Source organism: Ictalurus punctatus, chromosome 16 (genome assembly GCF_001660625.3).
Source record: "Ictalurus punctatus breed USDA103 chromosome 16, Coco_2.0, whole genome shotgun sequence".
NCBI classification, from domain to species: domain Eukaryota; kingdom Metazoa; phylum Chordata; class Actinopteri; order Siluriformes; family Ictaluridae; genus Ictalurus; species Ictalurus punctatus.
The window spans coordinates 9,698,894-9,709,874 of record NC_030431.2 but is presented as its reverse complement, the minus strand read 5'-3'; the positions used below and the strand labels follow the sequence as shown (position 1 = coordinate 9,709,874).

General features: G+C 41.1%; 1 protein-coding gene across 1 annotated transcript; it reads right to left on the bottom strand.

Annotated features, from left to right (window-relative positions):
• Window positions 1–28: 28 nt before the first annotated feature.
• Window positions 29–8,224, bottom strand: smg8 (SMG8 nonsense mediated mRNA decay factor). Its single transcript, XM_017488494.3, has 4 exons — window positions 6,627–8,224; window positions 2,419–2,564; window positions 1,232–2,089; window positions 29–370 (listed from the first exon to the last, which is right to left on the bottom strand). The coding sequence occupies exons 1-4, from the start codon at window positions 8,155–8,157 to the stop codon at window positions 158–160; spliced, it is 2,748 nt and encodes a 915-aa protein (XP_017343983.1). The 5' UTR covers window positions 8,158–8,224; the 3' UTR covers window positions 29–157.
• Window positions 8,225–10,981: the final 2,757 nt, after the last annotated feature.

Genomic DNA, 10,981 nt, shown 5'->3' with positions numbered 1-10,981 from the left:
CATTACATAAACACAACTGTGAAACTGCTTTTCGTGATCATGAAACAGTTATTTATTAAGTCATAAGCACAGTTTTAAAAAAGTGTTAGAACATAAAGGGGAAAGATTTTCAGGCTTGCTAAGAAAGCAATCTCTTAAATCATTGAAGTACTGTGTATCACTGTGCAGGAGAACAAGCAGTATTGGCACGCAAAATGCCCTTCAGGACCCGGAAGCTGGCCAGGGGTTGATTCTCTTTTGGAGGATAGCATGGTCCACTGTCTGTCAGGTAGGCATAGGGAAATCGTAGCACCCACAGTCCATCAGGGGGCAGCACAACCTCTGGCTGCTCAGGATGGAAAATGGGACAAGGAGGTGGCCCTGGCTGAACCTGTTTGGGACAAAAACAATATAATACATAAAATGCTGCACAAATTAGTAGTGGTTGTGTCATCATTCAGCTCTGTTTCATATAGTGTTGGGTTCAAGATTGAGACAAGACCAAGACCATAATCAATGGAATCTAAGTCAAGACAGAGTATGACAGCTGGGCAAAGCCAAGATGAGACCAACACCACACATGGCCATGTCCATATCAAGACTGAAACTAGATGCTTGGATGTGTTAATTTACTAGTTGCAGTATCTTTCTAACCCAACATGAAATTTCTCTTGAATTAAATAAAATAAATGATCAACTTTGATTAAATTTTGTACAAGTACACAGGACATACCTTAGGAGTACATGTACAAGTATAACGTGTACTTGTGCTATAATTATATATATATATATATATATATATATATATATATATATATATATATATATATATATAAACTTGGTCACTTGAAGTTTATAGGCACTATATAACTCCACATGCAGTGTTAGACATTTACATATTGTACTTTAACAGGAACAAGTACTTTGTGGAAATGATTTTATGGTCTCGCGTGGTGTTGAAAAATATTTAGAGTCTTCGTAGGCTGAGACTGAGACCACTGATGTAAGGTAACTAAAATATATACAGGAAGTAATGTTCAACAAATGCAACGCTTGCTAACATTGCAGAACAGTACAGTCTCTGAGAAGCTAAACATTAAATATAGCCATTACAGAAGTTTAGTACAATACACTGAACTCATTTAACTGAGTGGATCTGAGTAAATTTTATTTCATTCTATTAATGAAATTGGTTGCTGGGCAATATCAATACAGTGATTACATACATGGATTCACAAAATTTACTGTTTACCTGTGGGCTAAGCATAATCTCAATAGGTCCATCAGGAACCACAACAAAGAGGCGGGCCAGCTGAGCATAGTGAGGCTTGATTCCTCTGCCCTGGGCAGGAGATGGAATGTACAGGGGCATGTCCGAGTTCAGGACTCGAGTGGCTGGCTCCTTGGGCCCTCCCTGTCCAAGTACCTTCACTACTTTATCTGGACCAGAGCTGAGGAAACGGCGGCCCCTGCTGTCCTCATACTCAAACCCCACATACACACGCGAGACGTCATCACGCCTTCGGCCGCGGCCGATCCCTACAGTGCTCCGTTTCCCAGCAGGCACTTTATTGGGAGCTGGCCATGATGATGCTCCGCCATCAAGCTCTGTGGAGCTAGAATCATCCTCTGAGCGGCTTCGGATCACCAAGTCCCATGGCAGGAGAAATGCTGAGCCAGGCAGGAAGCCAGGCTGCTCCAAACCAACAAGGGTGTTATAAGACTTAGCTGGCCCAAGCTTGACCAGTGACCAGCTGGAGAATTTAGGAAGAAGCCCTTTAGGACATCCAGAGTGCAGCATGCCAGGTAGATACTCCACAGTGGAGGCCTGTCTGTCAACACTCTGTCTCTTCTCATGGCCCTCGGCTCCATCAGCGTAAGCACCCAAGCTGTCAGTGGATTGGCCAAGACTGAGAGCGAGGCTTAGACCTGTGCTATCTCCAGGCGTATGGGTCACACTCTCTTTTTCTTTGAGACGTTCGGCATCAGAAGCTGGTGCTTCTTGAGGTCTGGCTGCATCGTCACAGGCAGGTGCTGGGTCGGAAGTGCTGGCCTGGAACACGGGGAAGTTTATCCTCTCCAGTTTACTACAGCACTTCTCCTCAAGCATCTGAGTAAAGAGAATTACAAAAAAAAGGCAGAAAGAGAAGGATTATCAGCAAAGGGTTTCAGCTTTCTTTCCCCTGGAAGAAAACACTGATTGTTACAAAGTGCTGACACTTCACAATCCTTCCATGCGTGTTAAATAAATGTCTCCAAAAGCTTCAACATATCAATGATTACAATAATGAAATCCAGAGGGAGTCCACCATACACTCCCTGTTACTACAGAAACAATAAAAATGAGACCATTTTATGGTGCAAGCATGTTTATAGCACCATTACCATTATATTTCATAAAGGTTTATGCTCAATATATTTTAAATAATTTCTACAGACTAAATAGAAGTCGTAGTTGGCAGTCTGGATGTCGAACGGGTCTTCTCGAGGGGCTTGCTTCTTGCCGCAATTACAGGAACTTGTTGAGCGCCCTCTGCTGTTGTGATAGAGAATAGGAGGGTTGTGATCCACCTCAGGCTTCTCTCCTGCACAAAGACAATAGCATTTTCGCTAGTTTATATACATTACATATGGCATGGAATTTTATATATAGATTGTAATTGGCAAATTTTCATCCAGATTTTAACTTATGTGCATTTGCCATGACTTACTTCTACAAGACATTAAAATGACTTAGTACCAGACAATTAATACATGCATATTAACCCTCTTACCCCGTATGGCCAAAAAACCGGCTTGCCCGTCTTTGATCTACTCCCCTAAGGATGATATACCGGCTTTGTCGTCTATGCCAAATACCCGTAAGGCCGATATAGCGGCTTTACAGTGTAAACGTTATCCCCGTAAGGCCGGTGTACTGGCATTACTCTGCCATGATTCCTTAATTATTTAATTATTATTTTTTAACCCTGAAGGTTGATGACGTCATGACGTGATTACGTTATTACGCTGGCATTACGATGAAGATCCAAGCGTGAATATTGGTGTAATAGTAGAAGTGAACTAAAAATGCCAAAGCGAAAAGCTAATCGTGTTCCAGCTAAAGTTACACCTACAGTGAACACAGGTACATCTAAAACAGTAAAAAAAAAAGAAAACAAACACAGTCACACAGGCGAGAGCGAGGATTCTAGATAGTGACAGCGGTGAAATTTCACGGGATGGTGAAACCGAAACCGAAACTGATAGAGACGCAAACTCTCCTGATTCAGACCCTGATCCGTCTTCTTCTTCAGCATTAACCAGTGCGACTGACACTGCAGGGGTCTGGAGTCATAACGGGACCATTTCTGTGCATTCGTGAAAACACTACCTGCTGGTCTGATTATCACCAGAAACTTGACTTTTGGTGCTAAAATGCATTCATTTATTATTTTCTTGAATTCATTCAAAGGCATTGACCACGCTGATGCTCGTATGGTACTTCTAAATGAGTAGAAGGATTTTAGCGAGCATTTTCCGTCATTTCTCTAGTTAAGAATTGTGATCTGAGTGGAGTAAAAACACTGAACTGCTTCATTTTCAAAGTAATATTACATAAATACATTATTATAAGTTGTTTCAAGGCCTAAAAATGTTCAAATTAAAATGTTGATTTTGGGGCCAATTTTGGCTTGGGAACTCAGGGTTGGTGTGCTGTTTCTCTGGGGAATATAGGGTTGTGGGACATAATACTGTGGGAACTAAGGGGTAAGAGGGTTAATTTATGAGTAACAAATTATAATGGGTTATATATGTCTTTGAAGTTATACTATACAAAACCATGTAATATGTACGAAGTATTGGTGTTTTTGGGACCTAGTGAAATGTTCAAATGAAAACTGTGCATTAAATAAACACAGATTATTTTAAATCTGTACTAACACAAAACCATATAGGCAAAACAAAAAGTAAAAAAAGTTTACATACACCCAGGCTAAAGACATTCAATCTCGGCTTTTCACAACTCCAAATATTTCATGTTTTCATATATTTCTCTTGGCAAGTCAATTAGGGCACCTACTTTGTTTACATCTGATGTCATTTCAGAATCCCAGTGGTTCAAAAGTTTATACACACCAAGTTGCCCGTTTCTTTAAACAGTCTGAAAGATTCCAGAAATTGATGTAATGATAATTTTAGAACTTGCAATTGGCCAATTGTCATAATTACGAGTTATGTAAAGCCTGGGAAAGGGGCCTACCTTGAGAAAGAGTGCCTTTTTTGCCGTTGATTCCATGGGAAAATCAAAACAACTCAGCCAAGACCTCAGAAAGTATGGTTTCTCCACATCAGCAATTTCCAAACAACTGAGGCTACAACAAGCATCTGTACTAACAACTACATGCAAATCATTCAGCAAAGACACACAAATTAACATCCCACCCAGGGAAGAACAAACTTTGGTCCAAAAGGTTCAAGTAAACCCCAAGACAACAACAAAGGAACTGGCGATGGAGTGAGAGTCATCTTGTACCGAACATATACATCCACCATTAATAGAGTCCTACATCACCATGGTCTGAAAGGCTGTCTTGGGATGTAGGGAGTAAAAAGAGTGAGGCTGTTAATCTGAAGAACATCCCAACTGTGAAGCATGGAGGTGACAGCATCATGCTTTGGAGGTGTTTTGCTAAAAAACAGACTGGTGTACTTAAAAATATAGATGGTATCATGAGGAAAGAGGATTATCCAGAAATACTAAAGCAACACCTTAAAACATCAAGGAGAAAGTTAAAACATGATCACGAATAAGTCTTCAAGCAGGACAATCATCCTAATCATACCTCCAAAGTTGTAACAAAATGACTTAAATTTGAGAAAGTGAAAGTATTGGAGTGGCTATCACAAACCTTGACCTCAATCTCATAGACTACGTTTACATGGACAGCAGTAATCTAATTATTGACCATATTCTGAAAAAGACAATATTATGATTAAGGTGTTTGCATTAATTGCTTTTAGATTATTAATTTAATGTCCCCGTTTTACATGTTATAGAACATAGATCAATTAACGGCACACGTCATTACGTCACCGCGCCACACTCTCCAACGTTCCCTCCAGAATTTCATGTATCGACATATAGTTTGTCTTCATTATGGTGTATACAGTAAAGTATACAGTTTTGGGTGTTTCATTTTTAATTTTACAAAAGCTGCAAGTGAAGTTAATTATTTGTCCCGCTATATGTGCAAATAGACGACTGCTTGAAGCCATGGGCTGCGTCCGAAACCGCGTACTTACTATATAATAGCCAAGATACATGTATTTCACCTGCTATATAGTAGATCAATAGAGTATATAGTGTATATAGTCAATCACTGACTATGTTTACATGGACAGCAATAATCAAATTATTGACTTATTCTGAATAAGACAATATTGTGATTAAGGTGTTTACATGAGTTGCTTTTAGATTATTCATTTAATGTCCCCGTTTTACCTTTTATAGAACATAGATCGATTAACAGCACACGTCATTATGTCATTGTGCCATGCCGTCCGACATCCCGTCCAGAATTTCACGTATCAATATACAGTTCATCGTCGTTATGATACTGTATACAGTTTTGGATGTTTTTATTGAATTTTTTTTTTTTTTTTACGAAAGCTTCAAGTGCGGTTAATTATTTGTCATGCTATACGTGCAAATAGACAACTGCTTGAAGCCATGGGCTGCGTCCCAAACCGTGTGCTTACCTACTCTATAGTAGCCGAGAGACATGTATTTCGCCTACTATAGGCCTATAGTAGGTAGGTACGCGGTTTCGGATGCAGCCGTGCTCGCTTGTTTGCTGTAAAACAGTTGAGCACTGCCGTGTGTGATAGTGTCCTGTCACAAAATGCGGTGAAAACTCTCATACGACGTTAATAGTGTGATTAAGGTGTTTACATGTCTGTAATACACGTCGATAATAGAACATTTGTGGACTGAACTGAAAATGCATGACTGAACAAGCATGAGTCACACCAGTTCTGTCAGGAAGAATGCGCAAAAATTCTGGAAAGTATTGTGAGAAGCTTGTGGGAGTGTTTGATTGCAGTTTAAGCAATTGAAAGGCAATCCCTCCGAATACTAAAAATTGTCTGTAAACTTTTGACCCACTAAAATCTGATATAGTAAATAAAAGCTGAAATAAATATCTCTTAGCTGTTATTTTGAAATTAAATCGAAATTACCTTATGGAACTAAAGTAGGCATCTACTAATTGACTTAAAACAGAAACTGTATGGTAATGTCTTTAGCTTAGATAAGTGGCCACCAACCCTGTTCCTGGAGATCTACCTTCCTGAAGACTTTAGCTCTGACCATCTAATCATTGCCTTAAGAAATTCTTAATCAACTAAAACAGATGTATTAGATTTTGGTTGGAGAGGAAACCTGCATAACAGTAGATCTCAAGATAGGTGACCACTGACCTGGATGTATGTGAACCTTTGGCCTCAACTGTAGATAAAACTGATGAAAAATATATTAGTTATGGTTTTAATAGCAGTGGGGATATTCTGGGCATACGTTGAGCATTATAGTTCTCTAAATATTATGTGCAAGCCATTCTTCAAAGTGTATTAAGCCTTTGTGTGACCTCAACAGTGGTGTTTACCTGGTTTGGGTAGCAGGTGAAACTTGTGCACACAGTGCTGATCTGTGAGGCTGCGCTCCTCACACAGCTGGTGTCCATTGCTCCAGAACTTGTAGCAATCCTCATGAAGTTGTACGGCATAGCGCTGGAAGGCTACTCCCCTGGCGTGCTGACTGTAGACCCGCAGGGCCTGAGCTAGCTGGTTCTTATGCACTGTGGTAGTGTAGTTGTGAGGCAGGTTGGACTGATATGTGCTGTGAGCCAGCGGCAATGCTTTCTGACACCTGTTTTCTGAGAATTTTGCATCTGCATCTAGGAAGCCTTCGAGAACCTTGAGTTGACCCTGCACTTTAAGGAAAAGTTCTGCTGTGTCTTCTTCACTGTTCTCTATCATGACTTGGTACAGCCTGGAGGCGACGCGAGTCCACTTGGAGTAAGTGGGTAACTCAAAGTGAGACGGCTGTGGGTTTCGGCCCACGCTGTCGTCAAAGCCTTTCTTGTTCAGCACAAGTTCTACATGCTGCCAAAGAAACTCCTTCAGAGTACAGTCCACTAACTGACCTCCGGACAAAGAAAGACCACTGTTCTCTATATTAAACGAGGGATGCCTGTTAGAGTGGCGCATCTGTTGGTATCGCCTTTGACCAGGGGCAGGTGTACCAGGGTCACACTCACGTAGCACACAGTTTGCCCGTAACTGCCCAAGCAGGGACCCAATTGGATCTTCCTCTGGTCCCGGAACCACGTAGACAAAAGCCTGGTTTGCAGGCACGGTGAACAGACAGTTGCTGCTCTGGTTGGTGAGGACTCTGCTCTTACGGAATATTCTGTAGATCTGATCTTCTAATGCATGTTGCAGACGCCTCCTAGGAGAGTGTTTCTTAGGCTTGTCTACTCCTGTGCCATCATTGCCATTTCCAGCAAGTCCAGATGCACTTATCCTCAGTGCCCCATTCATCTGGAACACAAACAGCAGGCGAGGAGGACAGGGCCGGCAGTTCATTTTCCATTCCTTTGACACGGGGCAATCCTTTATGGCACCACGGAGAAAAGGTAACGTTTTCTGGCGCAGTGCGTCCAAGGCGCGGAACAACCTGTCATACGTGACATCGAAGGAGCAGGTAGGATGAACTAACAGCAGAATGTGGCATAATGAGAAGAGATAGAGCAGCTTAAGGCAGTGATCCTTATCAGCTCCTTTCCAAAATTCGTGCGCTTCGGTGTGACCTAGACCCGAGGTTAAAGACTCACATGCACGGAGAAGCTGGCGGTTGTCGAAAATGGTTGTCAGTACTAAATACAACACACGGTTTTCCTGGTTATAATACGCTTTAATCGAGCTCCGTTCATCCAGACCGTCCGTCTCGTCGGTGCCAAACAAGGAAAAGACATGTTTGTCTGACAAGATGTTTATAAGAGACTCCTTGGCACATCCGGCTTGCACAGCACTTTTCCCAAATATTCCCAATATACATACGCCTTCATCTTTGTATAGGGAATCCTCTATTACGTCTGACTGTAGAAGTACGCTGATATCCACAGGCAGCGCCATTGCTGCTAGACACAGACGGAAACATTTGAGTGGGCGGGCTTTCCGTGATCATCAACAAAAAGTAACCGTGCGGAAACATGAGACACTTAATGCGCTGGATTTTGAGTTCCTAGAAACATGTAGGTCTACTTGTTGCTGAGTGAAAATAACATTCGTAAATAAACTACCCTACTACACAGTAGGCGAAAAAGAGTACGCCAAAAAAGTAGTATGTCCGAATTCTCAGTATTCATAAAAGAGTAGGTGAGAAATTCCCGGATGACCTACTGCTTCCGCCCGAATTCTACAGTATGGAACCACTGGACACTGGGGATGCTTCTCATTTCTTATTTGTGCATCCTCATTTCATTTTCTCGCGTCTTAGCTCCACCCCCTCGGGATGTGAGGGAAGGATGCAAGGATGAGAGCGAGGAGAGAGGAACTGAAGCAGGTCAGATGGAATATCCTCGCTCTCTCAAGTGTCACTTCAAAGTAATGTCAATTAATGATGACTGTACTCAGCTGGATGACTTCACTGCACTTCAAGGATCTGCTGTTATGTTGTTAGAGTTTGGTTAATAACAACATTCTTAATGAAGCAAAATGCACTGATAGTATGTGAAATGTCTGGGTTATTCAACAATGAATTTATCACATCAAATTTATCACATCTTTTGTGCAGCTTTGCATATCCAAACATGCAAGGATCAATTAATTACAGTACTCGTAAGCATACTATTAATTAATTATATTTCACACAAAATTCCATAACATAAACAAATGACTTTTTGTTTGAGATTCTGGCAAATGTAAAGGAGGAGGGGAATTTATATGTGTCAGGTTTTTTGACAAGAAACACTTCTGCATAGGATACACCTGTGTGTGCTCCTAGTTCCTCTGGAAGCTTCCTCAGTCCTCGTTCCTCACCTCCTCACGGTGCAATTAGAGAATTGATATGTCCTTCAAGGTGGCTGACTTCGATCGATTTCCAGGTCATGTGCTGGAGGACAGAGGAGGGAGGAAATGAGGAAGCATCAATTTGAGCATTGATAAGCACACTGTGAATACTGTGCTATCCCATAATTCAATGGTACTGGCGCGGAAGAGTTGTCAGAATTCGAGCGAGTAGTACGTCCAGATTGTATTCATGCTTACCAATACTGATCAGTACGTACTGTATCAACATCAATAAATACAAATGAACAGGGGAGCTAATAGTTTTATGGATAAAAAGCACAGTAACGTTTACATTTCTCAACCGATTTCAATAGTTTATGATCTGCGTGGAGTACAAAAAGTTCTGTCTCCAGTTACATAGAATCTCTGTTGTTAGACTTGGAAAATTACTCATTGCCGTAAGGAATTTTGAAAACGTATGCTTGTCAAGCATAGATTTGGCTTATTTTTCTTTGTTAATAATTGTGGAGATGTCCCTAATGTAATATAATTTAATTTACATGAAATGTGCATAAAGTCTTTTTCATTCGATTCCCACCTCCGCTTTGCGTGCAGAGTTTGCATGTTCTCCCCATGCTGCGGGGATTTCCTCCGGGTACTCCGGTTTCCTCCCCCAGTCCAAAGACATGCACGGTAGGCTGATTGGCATGTCCAAAGTGTCCGTAGTGTATGAATGGGTGTGTGAATGTGTGCCCTGCTATGGATTGGCACCCTGTCCAGGGTGTACCCTTGTGCCCGATGCTCCCTGGGATAGGCTCCAGGTTCCCCCGTGACCCTGAAGGAAGGATAAGCGTTATAGAAGATGGATGGATGGATGGATGATCGGACTTATGGGTTTCCCTTACTGGACGATCAAACATGCCCAAAACTCCCCTTCACATACATTGATGGAAATTCACTTGAAATTATAAAAATAGACCAAACTTATTTAAAAATGTATTTACTTTGGGAATGATATACACACATAGTAAAAATCATATTCACATATGTAAATAAAAAGGTTTAAAAAAAAAAAGGCCTCAGGAAAATACTACAAACAACATTTTGTATGCTGTTACATACAATTTTTTGAAAAATGACATATTTGTAGCCAAATATTATTACTTTAGTTGTGCAAATCATGCTCTTTCTTTAAGATTTGCTCAGTAGCGTAGCTTGTCCAGTGTTGCTTAAGTTAGTCCCAGCATCAGTAGCTCTGTGAAATGAATTGCCCTGCAATTCCTAGGTAGCATAATGATGTTGGGTGCCACCGTGCTGAGAAATCTAGTTTTGTCTGACCAGGTACCAGCTGCCAAAACACAGGCCGAGCTGGTTAAACTGGTAGGTCATTTTTGTCAGCGTGTAAGATATTTTCCAGCTGCCTTATTACTTGTCTAAAATCAATAAATGTTTGAGATTTTCCACTTTACTACAGTCTTATTTTCATTAAAACAAGTTGTCTATGACTTTACATTTTTAGCTGTAACTTAGTAACCATTTCCATCTACCAGCTTGACCAGAGTGGCCTGTGTGCTAGCTGGTAGATGGTCAGACCGAGGCAGCTTTTATTTAGGAGGGCAACATCGGCCTGATGTAATTTTGACCATTGTGCTACCAAGGCCAACACACTTTGCCAAAATTGGGCCACTTGGGGAGGGTTGTTGTGAAAAGTGTTCCTTTCCAAATTGTTGGTGTAGCATTCTATAAGGAGGGAGGGCCAGCATAGCCACCCAATATAGATCCTGGCATTAAAACATGTTTTAGCATGAACCGTATTCCATGTGCAGTTCCAATATATACATTTTATCACTTGAACTTTAAGCAAGAAAAAACAAAAAATATTACTATTAGCATTAATGGGTAATATAGCAGTACAGTAAATCCATGTCTCGATAGGTCATTTACCATT

What these genes read in the sequence shown, in the direction of transcription:
- smg8 (XM_017488494.3), bottom strand. Translation starts at nt 8,157, where the DNA reads ATGGCGCTGCCTGTGGATATCAGCGTACTTCTACAGTCAGACGTAATA. An exon ending in TCACCTGCTACCCAAACCAG is followed by an intron (nt 2,565 to 6,626) that starts GTAAACACCACT and finishes GTCTTTGTGCAG; the next exon opens with GAGAGAAGCCTGAGGTGGAT. An exon ending in AGATTATGCTTAGCCCACAG is followed by an intron (nt 371 to 1,231) that starts GTAAACAGTAAA and finishes TGTCCCAAACAG; the next exon opens with GTTCAGCCAGGGCCACCTCC.